General features: G+C 42.2%; 1 protein-coding gene across 1 annotated transcript; it reads right to left on the reverse strand.

Annotated features, from left to right (window-relative positions):
* Nucleotides 1-8,673: 8,673 nt before the first annotated feature.
* Nucleotides 8,674-21,126, reverse strand: Txndc9 (thioredoxin domain containing 9). Its single transcript, XM_057751995.1, has 5 exons — nt 21,006-21,126; nt 19,182-19,390; nt 18,100-18,218; nt 14,807-15,061; nt 8,674-11,549 (listed from the first exon to the last, which is right to left on the reverse strand). Exons 2-5 carry the CDS (start codon nt 19,368-19,370, stop codon nt 11,432-11,434), a joined length of 681 nt encoding a protein of 226 aa, XP_057607978.1. The 5' UTR covers nt 19,371-19,390; nt 21,006-21,126; the 3' UTR covers nt 8,674-11,431.
* Nucleotides 21,127-21,933: the final 807 nt, after the last annotated feature.

The raw sequence follows: 21,933 nt of genomic DNA on the forward strand, positions 1-21,933 counted from the left end.
ATTATCAGTTGCTTTTCTCCTTGGGCAGCTGGCATAGCAGAGAACTAGCCCCCATTTAGGAGGCTTCCAGCTCAACTCCTCTAACTCCTCTGTCTAAAATGGAAAGCGTATGTAAATTACAAAGATGTAGATTATTGCCATGACCTTATAGCTATATAGAAAGCCAAGACTAAACTCCTATTAACTGAAACATATAGAAGGCTATTGTTTTGAACTAGTCAACTAGTCTCCAGTAGGGCAAACCACAATGAGTTGTGAATGCTAGAAACACTAAGTAGTAAGGGACAGGAAAATCACCAAACATAGCAGTTTTCTACAGAGACTAGTAGTGACTTGTCAGAAAAACCCCTTAGCTTTAGTGACAAGAAGTCCTCTGCTTTAACCCTTAAAAGGAAAGCAATCTGGTGTTTAACCAATCTGTTTCTCCCATTCCATTTTCTTGTTCTTGCTTTAGCTACCTTGTAAAACCTCCAAATCGGGCCAGAGAGATTGCTTGGCAGGTAAAGGAACTTGTCACCATGCCTGATGACCTGAGTTCAAGTTCGGTCTTCGGAACCCACATGGAGCAAAAACTGACGCCTGCAAATTGTTCTCTGACCTGCCCATGTGTGCTGTGCTCCCCCATCACCCAAACAAATACAATTATAACAAATAAATTAAAAATCAAAGAAAGCAAATGAAATCATAACAAAATTGTGCTAGCAAACTTGTGGATTTGCTCGCTCATTAGTTTATTCATTGTACTTTTGTGTGCAGTGCACATGTGTGTGCATGTTTGCATGTGTGGATATGTAATGTATATGTGTGTAATATGTGTGAAGGCCTGAGATTGAAGTCAAATACCTTCCTATTTGCTCTCCACTTTGTTTACTGGGACAGGGTCTTTCGGTGAACCTGGAGTTGCCAATTTAACTAATTTAGCTAGTTAGCTTGCCCTGGGGAATTTACTATTCCTGCCTCCCAACCACTGGGATTGCAGGCAGGCCACTGGGAATGCCCCTCTCTTTTTATGTGTATACTGGATAAACTCTAGTCTGCACACTTTTACAGCAAGTACTTTGCCTGCTGAGCCATCTGCCCAAACTGAACATTTATTTATTTAGTTATTGATCTATCTATCTATCTATCTATCTATCTATCTATCTATCTATCTATCTATCTATCTATTATATTTAGTTATTGATCTATCTATCTATCATCTATCTATCTATCTATCTATCTATCTATCTATCTATCTATCTATCTATCTATCATCTTTCATGCTGAATGCTAAGGATCGAACCCATGGTCTCATGGGTTCAGCAAGCACTTTCCATCTAAGCTACACTCCAAGTCTTGAATCTGTAGTTTTATTTGGGCTTGGTAAGAACTGCTTATTGATTCATTGAGTCATTAATGCAGGCTTTTCCATTAGACTGAGAACCCACTTCTGAAATCACCCAAAGCTCATACATACGGCAGCCAGTGACTGCAAACTAAGCTAAAGTAGTTGGCCAGGTAAATTGGCTCTTGTCCATGGGGGCTTCTCCATTGTGCTGCTTGATCTCTGCAATGCAGGGGGCACAGCGTGGTGGCCAGGGTCCAGCCACAAGAGCTCAATCTCTCCCTTGAGCTAGTCTTATTTCTTGCTTTTTAATTGAAAATGACATAGCACAGAATACTTTCACAATGTTGCACAAGCAACAGCCTTACCCAGTTCCACAACATTTTCTTCATTCCGAAAGGAAATCCATGGGGGCTGGAGAGATGGCTCAGTGGTTAAAGAGCACTGGCTGCTCTTCCAGAGGACCCGGGTTCAATTCCCAGCACCCACACAGCAGCTCACAACTGTCCATAATTTCAGTTCCTGGATACCTGACACACTCACACAGACGTACACATAGACAAAATACCAGTGAATATAAAATAAAAAAATGAATAAATTTTAAAAATCAAAACCAAACCAAAAGGAAATCCATAACCTCAACCTGCTCTTCCCTAGCCCCCTTTACTCACTCCTGGTGCTCTTGTTTCTCTTCTAGCTATTGTCTATGGATCTTACTGTGTGTACTCTATGTCTATCTACTCTCCCCGTGGGATAGTGGCTTTGGAGTTCTCTAGGTTAGAGTTTGTCTTAGTTTGCTTTCTATTGATCTGATAAACACCATGACCAAAAGCAACTTGGTAAGGAGAAGGTTTAGTTTATTTTCTCTTAGAGTTTATTTTCTGACAGGAAGGAAAGTCAGGGCAGGAACTCAAGGAAGAAGCATGGAGGCAAGAACTAAGCAGAGACCACGCAGGAGGGCCGCTTCCTGACTGTCTCTCCATGGATCACCCAGGTTGTTTCTTATACAACGCAGGATCGCCTGCCAATAACGTGATGGGCCCTCCCACGTCAATAATTATTGAGAAGATGCCCCACAAACTTGTCTGTAGCTCAGTCTGACGGAATCATTTTCTCTACTGAGGTTCCCTCTTTTCAGATGATGCCGCTTGTATAAGCTGACAAAAATCTGACCGGCGCAGAGCCTGAATGGTATTTCAATACTTTATAAGTTAGCATCACAATTTGTTTATCCATACATCCATTGATGGAAGTTGGGTTTGTACACCATCAATCCTGGCAGTTTTATTTGAATTTTTAGTATTTCAGGGCACTGAGGGATGGGTCATCGCAGTTACTTCTGCTGGCAAGGACCATCAGTCTTAGTTTTATAGGTAAATACAGTAAATGATTTCTCTAGTTATGTCCTATTTGAGCATGTTGTTTAGTAGATTATTAAAATTTTCCTAACTGAACACGTTTAGATATAGCAGTGCCCACCTATCCAGCACTTTGGAGACAAGGAAACACACAGTGCAAGGTTAACTACAGTGTGAGTTAAAGGGTCGTCTGAGGTGCAAGAGAACACGCAGACAAACAAAATTCATGCACATTCACGTCATTAAGGTGTGTACTGGAGTGAAGGGCAACGCTGGGAACTGGTCCCAGGGTTTCATGCATGCACTCTGACACGGAGTGAACTTCCAACCATAGGTATTTTTTTTGCATATAGGTCATTTGGCTGAATATTCAATTATGGATTCACAAATGATTTCTGCATATTATATATGGCATGCTACTGCCTTTCAGAATGATGTATGGTGTATAAAATTTCAATGCTAACTCAATTTTCTTCCCTTTAAAATGATCTGATGTTTCAAAGCCTCCTCCCTTGCTTACTTTTTTAAGGTCATAGATTTGGAAGAATCCTTCTCAATTTGATTTTTCTAGTGGCTCGATTTCATCAAATACATGGAAATGCCCTTCTGCTATGTAAGTTCAAGTGTTTTATCTCAGTAGGACTTTATTGAGTTATCATTTTGGTATTTGCTCTTCCTTGGCTTTCTTCCCTGGGGACTCATGCAGTACTTCCTTGGTTTCTATGCTTTAAAATGTTTCCTTTTTACAAAAGATTCCCTTAATTTCTTCCTATTGTACCTACCTCTCCTGCTGTTGGACCTTATTTTATTCTTAAAATTTTTTTTTCAGTAGGGCGGTGGTGGCACACGCCTTTAATCCCAGCACTCGGGAGGCAGAGGCAGGCGGATCTCTGTGAGTTCGAGACCAGCCTGGTCTACAAGAGCTAGTTCCAGGACAGGCTCCAAAACCACAGAGAAACCCTGTCTAAAAAACCAAAAAAAAAAAAAAAAATTTTTTTTTTTCAAGACAGGATTTCTCTGTGTAGCTCTGACTGTCCTGAAACTCACTCTGTAGACCAAACTGGCCTAATACTTGCCAAGATACGCCTGCCTCTGCCTCCCAAGTGCAGGGATTAAAGGTGTGTGCCACCACCTCCAGGTTTTGTTTTTAAAATAAAAAAATTCTTAACGATGGCCATTTTGACTGAGATGAGGTGAAATCTCTAATTAGTTTTAGTGTGCATTTCAATGAAAAAACAAGTCTTACAAGGATAAATACAAATGGCTAAAGTATTTGAAAAAGTCTTCAACATCTTTAGTCATCATTAAGAGGCTTCCATCTCTTCATTTGGAGCTGTGGTGTGTCAAGCAGTATATAGAACCTTCTGCCCAAATAGCTCGACTTGCAAATGTTCATAGCAACGAGTTGTTGGTCTGGTTCAAGGCCTCATGTTTCTGATACACCATCAATACTGGACCCTCTCTGAAACTCCTCTCCTTTATCCCTCGGCTGCCCCAAGTCATGGAGATCCTGCAGCTGTGGTTTCACACATACCTGCCCCTGCACATGCTCCAGCAGGTCATAGACGGGGTAGATGTTGGAGGGGGACAACGTGTGGGCCTGGGTGGTAGCTGAGTTTGTCAGCCTGGGCCTCCTCCATGCCCTCACCAGTCCAGACAAGGGGCAGGGCCAACTCAGCAGGGCCCTTGGGCATCAACATGACTTTAGGGGGCAGTCCAGACCACCCGCATCAGAATGGTTTCTGATAGTAACACAGGCCACGGACATCAACGAGGATCCTGGCAGCAGTAGGGCCACTGACTCAGACATGGCCCGGGGTGCAGCTCAGGTCCGGATGTCCCCATGGCCTCAGGTAGGAGCACAGGCTACTCAAATATGTATGGCCAATGTCAGCAACATGGCCCTCGGACATCAACATGGCCTCAGGTAGCAGCTGCGACCATGGCCTTTGGTGGTGACACAGGCCAAGGACCCGGACATGCCCGTCAGCAGCAGCATTAACCAGGACATCACATGGCCTCAGGTAGCAGCTCAGGCCACTTACATCAGTCTGTTCCACACCGCGTTTCCCGCTCCTCCTGTCTGCGCAGTACATGAACCTCTCTTGCTTCTCTCTCTCCCCGTTCTCCACCACAGATTTGCTTATTGGAGTGGCACCCGGCTGTCGGGGGACCTCTGGCTGCTTCCTTACGACCTCCCACCCCACACTTCAGTGGATGGGCCTCTTCCTTGTTTTACTTTTCTCTCCCACCTCTCTGGGGAAGATTTTTATGAATGGGTTTTTACACTGATTTCATTCTCTGTGAACTTTTATCTGGTAGATAGAAAGGCTGATGGGTTTTGTATGTTGGCTTTGTACCTTTTTACTTTTCTAAGAGCATTTGCAAGTTCTAAGAGTTTCCCAGTTTCTTTAGCATCAGATCATGTCTTCCAACAAGGGGAACTTCACTCCTTCGTTTCCCATTTGTCTCCCTTTTATTTCTTTTCTTGTCTTATCACTAGCTAAAATTCAGGCACCATATTAAGTGAGAGCAGCAACACCTGTCTCATTCCTGGTTTTAGAGAAAATGCTTTCATTTTTCTCCATTTAGTATAAGGTTGTTTTTTTTTTTTTTTTTTTTTTTTTTTTTTTTTTTTTTTTGGTTTTTCGAGACAGGGTTTCTCTGTGGTTTTGGAGCCTGTCCTGGAACTAGCTCTTGTAGACCAGGCTGGTCTCGAACTCACAGAGATCCGCCTGTCTCTGCCTCCCAAGTGCTGGGATTAAAGGCGTGCGCCACCACCGCCCGGTGTATTATGTTCTTATGTTCCTTCTGTTCCTAGCTTCTTCGGAGTTTTGTTGTTGTTGTTGTTGAATTTTTTTAATCAGGAAAAGATGTTGAACTTTCTCAAAGGCCCTTCTGTGCTTACGGAGATGCTTACGTGATTTCTGTCTTTTAGTTTGTTTATGTGTGGGCTATCAATTTTTAAATTTTCAGTATTTATGTGTACATATGCAAGACTGTGTGAATTTATGCACATCATATACAAAACATGCAGACATCCTCTGAGTTCCAGAACTAGAGTTGTAGGCGGTTGTTGTATAAGTCACCTGGTGTGGATGCTGGGAGCCAAAGAAAGGTCCTCTGCAAGAGCTGTATACTCTGAACCACTGAACCATTTCTTCAGGCCTGTGGGGTACAACACTTGATTTTAATGTTTAAACCACCTTTCAATCCTCAGATGACACCAACATAGTCATGGTCTGTTATCTTAATATTGTTATCTTAATATGCTCTTGAACATGATTTGTACTTATTTTATGGAAGATTTGTTTCTGCCTTTGTTCATCAAGGAAATTGACCTACAATTTCTTTTATTGTTGTGTTCTTAATCAGTTTTGGTGTCAGGATGTTGACGTTTTGTTGTTTCCCCCCCCCTCTGGGGTTAGAAAACCTTGTGTGTGTGTGTGTGTGTGTGTGTGTGTGTGTGTGTGTGTGTGTGTACATGTTCCTGCGTGTGGATGTGATATGCATATGCCTACTTGTGTGGAGGCCAGAAGACAACTTTGGGTTTTGGCCCTTCCTTTTCTACCTGTTTGAAGACAGATTTCATCAGCAGTGTGTGCAGGCTAGCTGGAGCACAAGCTTTGGCAGTGTCCTGTTTCTACCCTCTTACCCCAGGGGTGCACTGGGATTACTGATCCAGTGCTGTAAGTTCTGGGGATCAAGCTCAGCTTGTCAGGCAGGGCAGCACACACCTTTACCCTTGTGCCAACCTTGATGACCTGAGGTCAACCCTCAGAACTCACATAGCGGAAGGAGAGCACCAACTCCTCCAAGTTTTCCTCTGACCTCCATACATGCGCTGTGAATTGCACATACAAAGTTACAATTCTGGTGGTAATCATGTTGTCTTACCCATCAATATTTCTGGTGTTTCTGTGATGAAATTTGTACATCTTTGGCTTGGTTATTTCTTTTGGTTTTACTTGCAAATCTTAGTAAGCAACCCACCCTTAAGAGTACTACCCAGTATGGAGATAACAAACTATTATAATAACAACAGTACCAAATATAGAAATGAACCTAAAGTCCATTAATATATCACATGTGATCATTAAACAGAATGGGGAAAAGAAACATAGACGGTTATGAAGTTAACAATTATTTAGGGTAAATGTGTGTAGACAGAGACTGCTTGTTCACTTCCTGGTCACCCAGACGAGATAAGGTTTTCGCGTCTGTTTCTTTCGGCAGCTACATGGCATTTCTCTGACTCTGCCTACTCACTCTATATATCTCATCCAGTTTGGCTATAATCTGCCTTGCTATAGGCTGAAGCATCTTCTTTATTAACCGATGGTAATGAAACATATTCATAGCATGCAGAAGAGAATCCCACATCAAATGTGGCAATAGCAAATGAATGGGATAAAGGAAGGAGGCAGGGAAGAGGGGAAATAGAGAAGTAATATTAAATGAATGAAAAGCACAAGAAGAAAAACAGAAGAATGTTGAAGGGAAAAAAAGATTAGAAGAGAAAAATCAAAATAAAAGCCCAGATTTTGTAATATGATAAAGTTAAAAAACAAAATTAGAACTCGGGAGGCAGAGGCAGGCGGATCTCTGTGAGTTCGAGGCCAGCCTGGTCTACAAAGGGAGTTCCAGGACAGGCTCCAAAGCTACAGAGAAACCCTGTCTCGAAAAACCAAAAAAAAACAAAAAACAAAATTAGACAGATGTTAAGGAGTCCAGAGGGCGTGGCGGCGGCATGTTTTGTTTCAGTATTCTGGAAGCAGATCTCAGAGGTCGAGGCCAGCCTGGTCTACATAGGGCTATAATGAACCTGTCCCAACCTTCCCCCTCAAAAGAAGGGAGTACAAAATAAAACCATGAGTTTTTAAAACAACAAACTAAAGAGTATCCCCAGCAAGACAAAATTAACACACTGCTGAAAGTGTGGTTGAGAGGAACAAATGAAGAAAGGAAACAAGAAAAGAAAAAAAATACCTATTAGCGAAAAAATGCATAATAAAAACTGGTTTCCATGAAGTACTAAAGAACAAAAAAAAACCCAAAATATTAAAACAAAATATTAAAAAATAGGATAAAGTGAAAGAACTGCTTTGAGTATAAGAACAAGTAAATGGAAGGGAAGGCCTGGGGCTCAAAGAAAGGATAAAGCTTCTTTCAATGCCTAAGTACCAGAGGGCTCCTTTCTATGGCTAAGCCCTGCTGGGCAAGTGTCTGATCTCCACAGGACCTGTCTACTTCAGTAGCTTCCCTTCTCTGTGTAGTAGCGTCCTCTACTGGCCACACTCAGTTTTGCAGTGTGTGGGCTGGATAGTGTTTAATCACTTTCTGGTCCCAGATTCCTTCTTCAGGACTGGGGTTATCTCCCAAGTGCACTGGAGTGTGGGAACAACCAAGAGAACACATTCTCGGACTCTGTACTTCCACTGTCTTGCTGGAAGGGTGCTGTTGTGCGAGCCTGAGTCTCCAGGCTCTGCAATGGTACTGCTACCTCGATAGCATCCGGCTCCACCTGCTAATCACAGGCGCAGGGCTACAGAACTCAATTGATGGGATCTGCTCCTGGCAACCAGGGCAGGACTTTGTTCCTGTTAGCTGTATGTGGCTGTCAGAAAGGAGCCCTCCCATTCTACACAGCCACCTGCCTGGGTTGTCTGTCATTACTGAACCATGGTTAACTAAACTTAGGCTCGCCGTTGTGTGGTTCTTCTCCATTCTCAGGCTTCAGCGTAGCTCAGTTCCCTCTCAAGGTGGTACCTGGACCCTGCCAGTTGAGTCACACGGTTAACAGAAACGGGCATCCCCTCTCCCGCATACCCAACGGCCACGAGTGGGTCTGAGAGCTGTGGGTTTCCCCGAAGGTGGGGCTGCAGGTCTCTTCACCAGGACAGCACGGCTCACACAACATAACCCCTTGCCCCTGAGTCATGCCTGGGGTTGACTTTTTTTTTTTTTTTTAAAAAAGATTTATTATGCATACACTCACCAGAAGAGGGCACCAGATCTCATTATAGATAGTGTGAGTCACAAAGTGGTTGCTGGGATTTGAACTCAGGAAAAGCGGTCAGGGCTCTTAACCTCTGAGCCATCTCTCCAGCCCTCGGGCTGCTTTGTAAGGCACTAGATCTTTCTTCCATGCTTTCACACTGCCTTTGCGGATTTCCGAATCGCACCCCATCTCTCTCTTTAGCATAGACTACTCACTCTTTGGTGAGAGTCACAAAGGCAGCTTGGAGTCTACCTTCGAGTCTGTTGTCAACTGTCTTGTCTCTGACTTTGCTTGGGTCTGCTCTGTCAGGGTAGCCATCCCCACTTTCTTCCCGACTGTAGCTACAGGATGAAATTACATTGATTAAAAAAAAAAAATTGTGCTAGGTGGTGGGGGCACACGCCTTTAATCTCAGCACTGGGTTGGTAGAGGCCAGCCCAGTCTACCAATTTAGTTCCAGGACAGCCAGGACTTCATAAAGAAACCCTGTCTAAAAAAAGAAAAAAACCCTACCCAAGATTCTGCTTATTAAGACAATTATGTATGTTTATGTCTGTATTTGGGTATATGCATGGTTAAGATACAATCTTGTTTTCTTATATTACTGGGCTTTAGTTAGCATTTTTGTGTGCTCAGAAAAATTATTGATCTGTAATTTTATGATGTTGCAGTCTGGCTTTGGTGTTAGCTTAATACTAGTCTAAGAGATAGAGTTACTAGCAGGAGATAGAGTTATCCCTTATGTTTGAGGTGTAAAAGTTTGTGAAAACTGATGTCATTCTTTAAAAATGTTTTTGTTGAATTTATGAGTATAAGTCATTTGGTGTTGTACTTTTTCATTAGAAATGCTATTTATAGAGGTAAGTTCTGCCCAAATTTAGAAGAGGTTTCCCTTTATGTATGTGAGTCTGCACTTAAGTGAGCAAGTGCCCGAAGATACTTGAAGATGGCATTAAACCCTTGGAGCCTGAGCTATTGCTGACATGGGTGCTGGGAACTGAACCTGGGTTCTCTGCCAGAGCAGATGTGCACTCTTAGCCACTGAGCCATCTCTTTAGAGCCCTGCTCATTCATATATATATGTGTATGTATATATATATATATATATATATATATATATATATATTTCTTCTTCTATTTTAATTGGTCTTTCTAGGATTCTGTCTGTTTTCCTTGTTTATTGGTATAAAGATGTTCATAGTTGGCCACTTCAATTTTTCCTTGAATCTTTTCTGCTATGCCTTTCCTCACCTGCTCAGAACAGGTTTGTTGCCTTCAAAGAACTAGATTTTTATATCTTTTAAAAATAGATTTGCCTTAGTTTATGTGTATGTATCCTGAATGTACGCAAGTGCACATGTGCTTGGTGCCCATGGAGGTCAGAAGGCATCAGATTCACCCAGAACTGAGCTAGTGCATGGCTGTGAACCACCATGTGGGGGCTAGGAATCGAACCCAAGTGCTCTTAAATGCTGAACCATCTCCCCAGCCTCTTTATGTCATTTTTAATTTATTAATATGTTTGTCCTACACTTCCCCTCTTCTTTCCTACTTTAGATTGCTTCCGAATCCCAAATTGTCTTTCAAAATTCAATTTGCATTTACTGCAATATGTTACATAATTTGTATTTACTGTATTACATGTTCCATGACAATTTGTATTTATTACGTGTGTTATGTTCCATGACAATTTGTATTTATTGCATTGTGTGTTCCATGACAATTTGTATTTACTGTATTATGTGTGTTACACGATAATTTGTATTTACTGCATTACGTGTGTGTTACATGACAATTTGTACTTACTCTATTATGTGTGTTACCTGACAATTTGTATTTACTACATTACGTGTGTGTTACCTGACAATTTGTACTTACTCTATTATGTGTGTTACCTGACAATTTGTATCTACTGTATTATGTGTGTTACCTGACAATTTGTATTTACTGCATTACGTGTGTTACATGACAATTTGGATCTACTGTATTACGTGTGTGTGTGCTCCATGACAATTTGCAGAAATTGTTTCTCTCCTTCCAAGTGGGTCCTGGGAACTGAACTCAGGTCCTCAAGTTTTGTGGCAAGTGCCCCCTACACTGAGCCATCTCATTAGATGGCACCACACTATTCTAAAACGGTTGTACCAGCAGCCATTGGAGTTCCACATGCGGCCTCTCAAAAACTGTTTCTTAACTATTTCTTACTGCATGTCTCAGCATGTAATGCGGACCCTTTAAATCAGGCAATGAGCTGATGACCTGACTGTCCTGCTGCTCTCAGCAGTCATCATGCTGCACCCAGAGCACACGGGCAAGTCTTTAATAGCTCCTGAAACACACTCCATGAAGCGAGGGCTCACTGACAGGTATATGTGGGACACCAGGAAACGCTCCCACACCGTTTGTATAGACAGCACTCATTAAGTCCTTAAGAGTTGCTAAATTTCTATTGCTAACTCCGCAGATTAAAAACACAAGTGTGAGTGGTATAAAGATAGAAGAATTACGTTATGATAAAAACAATCACAAAAATAGAGAATCCAGACCCTTTCCAGGTAATTTAAGATATCTGTTTCTCTCAAGCTACACACGATGGCCACAGACAAATAGTAATGGTGTCCTTCCATGTGGTGAAGCAGTGTAAACTCTGGGATACGAGGACCAGATGGTCAATGGGCCGAAATCAAGGACTTCAGAAAGACACTTAACTCTGACGTAAACAAACAGATGCTTTACAAATACAGCAGTCTAGTCATCATCAGAATCAGAATCGTATTTCTTTCCTCGGATAGTTTTCTTTTCCAGCTTTGTGAAGTTTGTCCCAAATTTCTTTTGGCTCTGAAATGGTGGCTCCATTAAATTTCCACTAAAAGTGAAACAAAGTTTAAGAGCATTTTATTTTTTATGATTTAATACACTTGGGATGCTAGAATGTAAAAAGCATTAATACTAACAGTTAACAGTGTCATACCTTACCTAACTGTTTTAGATCAATGTTTGAGCTTCTTGTTTATCATAATCATTATCATAAACATTTTTGGGCTGATGGAGATGGGGCCCTGGCCCTCTGCATGCTAGGCATTAATGTTCCGAAGCAGACAGGGAAGAGTTTTGGATGCACCCACCCTGTGCTGAACCCATGCTAATGAGAACAGGCAACACAGCTGTGCTTGAGCTCTTGCTGTGACTTTTCCTGGGCAGCACTCCAGTGTTTACATTTCTACACACATTAGCAAACTCACTCACAGAATGCACTATTGTCAACCCAGGACTGGCACAAAACTTAGAAAAACAAAACACAACTTTTTTTAAAAAAACTTTTCAATGATGCTAGAGAAATAAATGATAAGGCAGTTTTGTGTATGTGTCTGGGATCCTGGCATCCAGATGTTAGTTTTGGAACATCATTTGCTAGGCAGGAACTGTGGCACATGCCTATAATTCCAGTTGCCAGGAGGCTGAGGTGGGACTGTGCATTTGAGGACCATTTAGACTATACAGTGAGCCGGGCGGTGGTGGCGCACGCCTTTAATCCCAGCACTCGGGAGGCAGAGGCAGGGGGATCTCTGTGAGTTCGAGACCAGCCTGGTCTACAAGAGCTAGTTCCAGGCTCCAAAACCACAGAGAAACCCTGTCTCGAAAAACCAAAAAAAAAAAAAAAAAAAAAAAAAAATAGACTATACAGTGAGAACCTGTCCTGAACAAACAGTAAATAAATAAAGTAATCAATAAATGAAAAAGGAGAAAAAAAACTATCATTTGCCACTGAAAGAAAGCACAACTTCTTAGAAACACAGCTAATTTTACAGACAGAATAACATAAGTGTTTCTAAAGCATCTTGCTTGGGCCACAAGGGTCAAAGGATAATGAAGCTTTATTGACTATAACCTGCAGAATAAAATCATTTGCAGCCCAGGCTAATCACTAAATGGACAAGGAAATAAATGCAAGTGATACAAAAGTTCCTCATAAATCACCACCTGGCACGATAGTGTCCAGCCCAGTGCTGGACCACTACCATCAGATGACACACTGAGAATGAAGGCACCGACAGCCTCCTGCAGCAACTAGCCCTGACCTGAGATCCGAGTCTGATGCTGAGATGCACACATAGGCCCGAGCTGGGGAACACTGAGAAACTAATTAGCTTATACTTTTTAAAAACTGCAAGCCTAAAAAAATTACTATAGAAATTGTTACAGAAACTAAATGCAATAACTAAACGTGACACAATTTTCAGACAAGGAAAACGATACAAGGATGGTGGTACATGTGAGTAGGTTCTATAAACTATATCACTGCTATTTTATTAACTACACTGGGAGTATACAAGAAAATGTACTTATTCTTAGGAAAAATACATTCAGAAATAAAGAAGTATACTCAAACAGTTCTGAAAACAATTTGTTATGTATCTGGCATATACATTTAAAATGTGGGAATATAAGCCGGGCGGTGGTGGCGCACGCCTTTAATCCCAGCACTCGGGAGGCAGAGGCAGGCGGATCTCTGTGAGTTCGAGATCAGCCTGGTTTACAGAGCTAGTTCCAGGACAGGCTCCAAAGCTACAGAAAAACCCTGTCTCCAAAAACCAAAAAAAAAAAAAAAAAAAAAAAACCACCTGTTCTAGTGGCCTCTACTTGTGGAGGACTTTAAAATCGAATTATTTTCAAACAAACTAGGCAGAAGGCAGATAACAGAAACTTTCTGTGCCTGTTTATATTCTGGGCTACAATAGTGATTCTTCTTTTAGAAAATAAGTAAAACATGTTCTTGAAAGTTTTATTAAATAATATCAAGGTGCCGGGCGGTGGTGGCGCATGCCTTTAATCCCAGCATTCGGGAGGCAGAGGCAGGTGGATCTCTGTGAGTTCGAGACCAGCCTGGTCTACAGAGCTAGTTCCAGGACAGGCTCCAAAGCCACAGAGAAACCCTGTCTCGAAAAACCAAAAAAAAAAAAAAAAAAAAAAAAAAAAAGTGGGAATATGGTAGACTATGTAAGAATTCCTTTTGCAACATAACTAAAATTCAAAATCAAGTTGGGCATGGTGGATCCCACCTGTAATCCCAACACTTGGGAGGCTGAGGCAGGAGGATTAACATTACTAGACTATAGAGTAAGACCTTGTCTTAAAACACAAAACCTAAAGAAAAAGTTAGAAATAATTTCAAAATATAGGGTTTTGTTGAACAAATGTTAATTTATGCTCATGTTAACAAAAGTAAAAATGGACTTCTATAGCACAGGGATAATTCATCCATGTTTAGCGGAGACTCAGAAAAGTGAGGGGAAGTGGGGGAGACAAAAGGTGAAAGTTTCAGCTTTGAAAGGCACAATTTTCCTTGTCTCTGTTTTCCTTTTTAAAGCAAGAATAGGCACAGAACAAGTGGCACTTTCAATTCGAAAGGGACAAAGCCATGCACACACACATAAAAAAAGATGAGTTTTAGATTGTTTCAGTTACATAAGCTTTTGAAGTTTCAGACTGTACGTGTGACATATGAACGCCTACAGTAAAAGCCTATTCAGGGCTAGGGATTACTGGTGTGGTGTGGTGTACAGCACAGCTAGTACATGGAAGGTCCTGGCTGCCACCTCAGTACTACAAGCATGAAATCACAAAAGCACAATGACCTCTTTGGCAGTTGTGTTTTACATTTTAATTTTATCACAAAGAATCACTTAAGTCAGCTATAAATTGTGGAGTTAAGGCTTAGGGTATAACTTAGTGACAGAAGACTTGTCTAGCATGTGCAAGTCTCTGAGCTGACTCTCTAAACATCGTAAAAAACAACCCTCCTGCACACACCCAAAGGCAATCTATTCGGGAATGTCACTTTGGGTTTCCAAAATTAGTTTCAGTGACATTTCTTACGTTGAAAACATCTAGGCTGCCTTCAAGGCTCAGTTTTTATCTGTAAATTTGGTTTTGCTATAAGATCACATTACTCTAATGCTTTAAGAAATGGGCTTTTCCCAAGCTACATACAACAGGACTTAATTTCATAAAACATTAAAACACAAAATAAATAAATAAACAAATAAAAAAAATCTAAAAAATGACCAACGAGGCATGGCTTCAAATGAATCTATTTTTTGGTTCACTTTTGCTAAAGGTTACCTGTAACTGATAACGTCAGAACAACCAAGTCTCCACTCTAAAGTTTCCGTGGTGAAGTCATCTGTGTTTCCTAGGTCGGTGAATCCAACAACATAATCTTGTGTCTTGCCATCTCTCAGGAGAGCTAGTGTGGGGATGACTTTGATCCGCAGTCTCTCACAGAGGAATGGCGCCTTTTCCACATTCAGCTTCAAAAACTTGGTTTCAAGATGTTTTTTGGCCAGTGTTGCCAAATGTCTGTCTAGTATTTTACACCTGTAAGACAAGAGCAGAAAGGCGAACGCTAAAGGAAGCATTACTGTGCAGCGCATTTTATATGTTTTTCTGTTTGAATCTCAATTTTATGAGTTGCCATATTTAGGATAAAAAAAAATAAGGTTCCCTTATGCATGAATGTTTCCTGGTGTCTTCATAAGGATGAAGGGGGATAGATCTGAAGCTGACAGAACTCATAAAAGGCAAAAATTCAGCTGGTGCCACATTTGGAATTTACGATTAAAAACTGGAGTCACCAAGAACTCCCTGAAACATGTAACTCTGTCAGGGAAGCTTATCTATTAAAGGTTACTAGTGCTGTTTAAATATGGCTAGTGTGACCCTTAAGAAATGAATGGTATCAGTGTGACTCCACCCCCAACTCCCCAGTGCTAAAGAATGAACCCAATAAACTGCACTTTCAGCTCTGTAGTGATTTTTATTAAACCATCTGCCGAAGAGGAAGTGACATTTTCTTTAAATTAAAATCTATTTTAAACAAACCAAACTCCTAGTTGCAAAAGAAACAGACTGCCAATCTTTTGGGCTCTTAAGCACAGGTATTCATTATAGCTGAGGTTTACTTATTATTTTGTTTTCCAAGACAGGGTTTCTCTGTGTAGTTGGTCCTGGCTGTACTGGAACTCATTCCATAGATCAGGTTGGCCTCGAATCATATCCACTGGTCTCTGCCTCCCAAGTGCTGGGATTAAGGGCGAGCACCACCACAGCCAGCTAAGAGTTGATTACTTTTAAAACATACAGGCGAGTCAAAGTTCTCGGGTGTAACAGTGAAGTACATAGGTGATTCTTGAGTACCCGCTATTGCTCCAGAACTAGTCTAGGCTCAGGAAGTTTCTTGTAACCTTGATGCCCAATCTTGTTCCTGGCTGGGTCTTTTCTCCCAGGTAGTTCAATAAGATTTCAGAGCTAAGACAGGGTGATGGTGACACACACCTTTAATCCCAGGAATTGGGAGGCAGACGAAGGCAGATCTCTGAGTTCCAGGACAGCTAGGACTACATAGAGACCCTGTTTTGAAAAACCAAAAGAGCAAACAAAGCAAGGTTTCAGAAATAAATGGTAAGGTTACAAATGATGCTCTAAACAAATCTGTATGTAAGAAATCTGTAACATAAATCTACTCCATATTTTAACTCAAGAAGGAACCTAATTTAATTCAGTCTATTCACACCATTTGTTCATTAACATATTTTGCTGTTGTTCTAAGATCTTACTATGTAGTCCAGGATGACCTCAAAATTGTGATCCTACTTGCAGTCTCAAAAACAATGAAATTACAGCTGTAAACCACCATGCCTGGGACCAACCCATGTTGTGGAATATTAATTTAAGATGTACTACATTTGTTTATACTGTGGAACATTTGTTAATGATGCAAAGATGTGCTGCATTCTTTTACGTTGCATTTGTTTGAAGCTATTACTATGTCTGTCTAAAACACCTGTGAAGCTGTTACGGCGCCTTATCTAAAACACCTGATTAGTCTAATAAAAAGCAGAACAGCCAATAGCTAGGCAGGAGAAATAGCCGGGGCTGGCAGGCCAAGAAAATAAATAGAAGAACATTAGAGGGAGGAAGAAGCAAAAAAAAAAAATATCAAAAGGCGAGGGCAAGAAAAGAAGAGGCCAGCTGACAAGGAGTAAGAGTGAAAGATTACAGAAGTAAGAAAAGAAAAAAGCCCAGAGGCAAAAGGTTAAAAAAAAAAAAAAAGAGCAAGCTAAGTAAGAACCACTTGTGGCAACACAGGTACCAGCTTCCTATAGATAGGTGAATGTAGTACCTGGTCAGGCACTTCTGACCAGGCCACAAGCTTTAGGTTTGGCTCTCACAAACCTAGAGGTGGGCAGAGTCAGCCAAGAGAGTCTCGCAGAGGACCCAGGTGTAGCTTAGCAGTTTAAAATTTGCTCGTGTGGCTTCCTCCCCAGTCCTGTCCAGACACAGAAGAAGCAAGATGTGACTACCCCGCTGAAAAAGGTACTCAGCCATGTGGCTGACACAGATAGGAATAATGGGCTAATGTAAGTTATAAGAGTTAATAAGACGCGTAAGCTAATGGGCCAATCAGTTTATGATTAATGTAAAAAAAAATTGCTCGTGCGGCCAAAAAAGCCTAAAAGATACGTAGAACAAGAGGTCCAGATGGAAAAAAATTCTGACATATGTGTTGTACAATGTGTGCAGGCTTAAGAAGGAAAGAAAAGAGGTATGGACAGTTATAGAAATAGTTTAAAATAGTCAAGTAAAGTCTTTAAAGAGACAGTAAAAGTAAAATAAAAGAAAAAAAGGAGGGCTGGAGAGGTGGCTCAGTGGTTAAGAGCACTGGTTGCTCATCCAGAGGACCAGGGTTCAATTCCCAGCATCCACATGGCCGTTCACAACTGTTTGTATCTCCAGTTTCAGAGAATCTGGTACCCACACACAGACATACAGGCAGTCAAAACACCAATGCACATAAAATAAAAACAAATCATTAAAAAAGTTTTTTAAAAAAGAAAAAAAGCCACAAAAGATGGGAAATGTACAGTATAATATTATGCTGATTTTGAATTTTTTGATTGCTGATGGGTTAAGAGACAGCTGCTGGTAAACATGGAATTGTGAGCAGGATTGCACCAAGCTAGATACTTTAGGGTTATCTTTATTTGGGGGGGAGTTATCTTAACTTTCAAATGGAAATCAAAAATGTTTTGGACAAGAGTTTTTGTTTTTGTTCCCACAGGAGATAAGCCTGGCAGTTCCAACTACGGTTCCAAGGAAAAGCTTGGCCAAGTCACTCACTATCTCCTTATGAAGAGGACAGAGCGAGTGGATAAACACTGATCACGAAAGCTGTTGTCCTCCAATTTCCAGCGAACACAGCACAGTGAAAAAGCAACCAAATTATTATTTTGGTAAGAATTGTAAGAGTCTACTTTAAGACATATTTAGAGTTACACAGTGGAAAAATATTTGAGGAACAATAAACTATTTTCATAGGAATACTGACTTCCAAGGGTGGGGGGAAGCAAAGTTACCTGAATGTGGTGTCTCTGTAGAAATGGCAAACCACTTTTTCACTCTCCTTGACTTCTTGAAAAAAGTCTCTCTCGCTGGCAACTTCTCTGTACTCCCCATGTCCTTTAGAAAGCCATTCCTAATTTCAAGAGAAGCACACGATCCAGCTGAAATGTCTTTTGGTGACACTTGGGATTTTAAGTGTCCCAATCACTGTATTATTTTGTAAAGAAACCAATTCTATCCCATAGCGAAAAGACAAACCAAACAAACCACCCCATGAAATAAAGCCTGTTAATTTGGGGGGACAGTGTGGTTACTGCAGCTCAGAAGCTTAGAAACCCACCTGTCTGCTTCTGATAATTTCAAACAGGCAAGGCCTTCTAGACTAGCCATCGGTGAGCAGAGTGCTCAGAAGGAAAAGTATTCTACTCATGTGGTGTCCAGAACCAAGGAAAACCTGACATGTAATTCAACTCACAAGCCAAGGCACTGGAGCCAAGCCTGAGAACGCTCAGCCCCTACCACCTTTCCTGTGGCAGAAAGCTTGTTACCTCAACTATACGCTCACTATGCCATTCAGCCAGATGGTTTAAAAGAAAATAGAAACAAGGCAAAAGTTTCAATGCCCTTCCCATCATTTACTGAACTAGAATTTTAGTGACCTTTCTGAGCCTTTGTGTTAACAAGACAGAACTGGGTGTGGGGGCACAGGCCTTCAGTTCCAGCGCTTCTGGAGGCAGAAGCAGGTCAATCGTGGCTGCACAGGGAGATCCTGCTCCCCAACCCCAGCCAATTTAATAAAAATGCACACATGCTTTAGAAACCTCTTCTCACACGGAACCATTGTATGTCTTCAGTTTTGATATGTACACCCTAAGCTCGGTCTGAGAAAAGTTTTAATCTCTCTTCTACATGTCAGCTTCTCAATTAAATGCTGCATCTCGCCTAAGTCTTCCCTTATGTTTGATTCCTGGGAAAATATCTAAGTGACAGAGAAGTTGAATTCAGAACATCCTGAAAGTGAGGAAGGTCACATGACAGCACGCGTATCAGGAGCATAGCGCTAAGGCGATTTCAGACAGTAGGTGGGAGAGGTTACTTGTTTCTGCTGCTGGGCCTTCCTGAGTGCCGCCAGTCTCTTCTCTTTGAGGAGTTCGAGCTCATCTTCACCGATCTGATCCAGCTTCTGAATTTCTGAATCCAAGTGACTTTCCACGAGCTTAGCAGCCTGGAGGAACTGGTTCTCTAGGACTTCTGAGAACATGTCGATGGATCCATTACCTTCCATTTTTCTAAGCAGTCTTGGTGCTGGGAGGGTCACAAAGAAACAAGCATTAAGTTTACACTTTTGAGTTTTTTTGTTTTTGTTTTTTTTTTTTTTTAAAAGACATGGTCTTGGTTACAGGGCTCGAGACCTTAACACAGCAGATGCCATGTTAGAGATAGCATTTTGACCTTAGAACCTTGCAGGTAGGCCCCAACACCTGCTGAAACAGGAGCAAAGATCTAGTCCATCAAAAACATGGTCCATAGTTCCAGGATTGTCCCTGATGGTACTAACTTGCTTTATGGCTTCTAGAAAAGCCATTTATTAATGGACACTGCCATAAGGAGTTTCATTTCTATATCCTCTCAGAGATATCCTAACAAAGACAGCTTTACCTGTGCTTAATCTCCGCTCTACACTTAATTCAGGATTCAAATTCAGGGCACAGAACGGTGCTGCACAAATGGGCAGGTCTCCTTGCTTTATTTAAGCAATCAAGATAATCCCCACTCCCCCAGCCACGCCCACAGGGCATCCTGATCTAGCCAATCTCTCACTGAGTCCTCCTTCTCAGGCGAGTCTAGATTGTGTCAAGTTGACAGCTAAAACCAAACACTTCCCTAACAAAGTTAGCCTGGGCATGGTGGTTCATGACCATAATCTCAGTTCTCAAAGGCAGAAGCCTAAGGATCAGGCAGGGATTTGAGATCATCCTTGGATACACAAAGAGCGACAGAGGCCAGCCCAGGCTACATAAATCCTAAACAACCCTCTAAACCCCAACTGTCAACGATGCATAAGTACTATATGATTGAAAAGAAGCCGTATTGCTATGATTCCCTACTCTCGGAAGAGAAATGTAAGATTAAGACTCTCCACTCGGGTCGGATGGTGTCAGTGTACGCTTTTAATCCCAGCACTCGGCAGGAAGAGGCTGGCGGATCTCTGTAAATTCAGGCCAGCATGTCCTACGAAGCGAGTTCCAGGACAGGCTCCAATGCTACAGAGAAACCATGTCACGAAAAACAAAACCAATAACAACAACAAAAAAGACTGCATTCGGGACTAAATGAGGGGATCCGAGACAAGCTCATCAGAATCTGATGTTATCTGGGCATAGCATTCGCTTACTCCTGTGGTTTTTTACAGGATGCCTTTACATTTAAATGCGGAGCCTCATGAGAACACAGGCCACAAGAGTTGCGCTAGGTTAGGCCATGGTAGTCACTGCCTTTAGATGTGGGGGCGGGGAGGGGGAGTAAGGAAATAGCTTAGTGGGCCCCCTAACTTTCTATTTACTGAACCAACTCGAAAATTATTCTTACAGATGAACTGAAGGGGTGATACCTAACTATTTAACTAACCTACCAACTGCTGATCGAAATCCTAATAACCCTGTACCTGTCGGAAGATTCTTTGCCACTCCCTGCGGTCCAGGGACAGGCGGAGGAGTTCCGGGGGATGCGATTTCGCACTACCTGGGGCGCGTGCGTCACAGCCTCAGCAGCCTCACGGTCAAGGCTGTCCCAGCTACGCCCTCCTCACCACCCCCACCCCCTGGCCGCGCCCGACCCGGCCGGACGTGTAGCCCCGATCTGTCCGTCCTTCATCAACGGAACGCGGTGGCAGGATCTGTCACAGCATCCTCTGCCGTACCTGGCCTGTTGGTGGTGCCGACGAAGAGAGGACACTGCAGAACAAGAATACCGATCGGGTTTAACGCAGGATTCAGCCTCGCAGCAGTTGTTAAGGGCGGCGAAGGTTCTGTCCACTCTTCCTTTCCATTGGCGAAGGTTCTGTCCACTCTTCCTTTCCATTGGCTAAAGTCCTCTCGCGAGACAATGTGAGAGACCCGCGGAAGGGGCGGCGAGGGGGTGACGAAAGCCTCCGAGAGTGCGTCTCTCCTCCGCCACCCGGAACTACAAGATTCCGGCCCTATACTTGTGGGCTGATGACCGGAGGGGTGGGCGCTAAGGACGCTGGGAATTGTAGTTTTTCTTGTGCACAGGTTGTGCGTCAGCCCTGGCTGTGCTTCATCGAAATGAGCCTGATGTTGTTCCTATCCGTGGGGCTTTAAGTTTAGTCTTTTCTAAAGTTGAAGTATAACTTACAGTGCACTATTAATCGGTAGCTCGCACTAATAACATCGCCCCAAAACATTTTCGCCACTCCAGAATCTTCCCTCCTGACTTCCTTAAACACACGGATTTTTAGAACTTGCTCATATGAAGATTCATATTAGGGGATTGGTCGCTGTACCCGTGTGTCTTTTCTCCCTAATAAATGTTCACAGTGTTACTAAGTGTTATACATGACTCTTCCTTAGGGGGGATGGATACATTCATTATTTTGTTATGGGTGTATGTCCCTGGGGAACTCCGGAAGGCTCATTATTGGCTCCCTGTGATCCCGTAATGAATGAATTTCCTGCAGCTGAGGAGATGTAGACATGAGGGAATTTTCAGCACCACTCCTGGGTCGAATGCCAGCCCCCGTGAGGGTGCTGACGTGAGAAACGAAAAGCCTCATTGTGGTCCTCGAGGTTCTAGAATCCGGGAGCGGCCGGGCGCCGGTGCGCGGCAGT

This window comes from Chionomys nivalis, chromosome 19 (assembly GCF_950005125.1).
Source record: "Chionomys nivalis chromosome 19, mChiNiv1.1, whole genome shotgun sequence".
Classification (NCBI taxonomy): Eukaryota; Metazoa; Chordata; class Mammalia; order Rodentia; family Cricetidae; genus Chionomys; species Chionomys nivalis.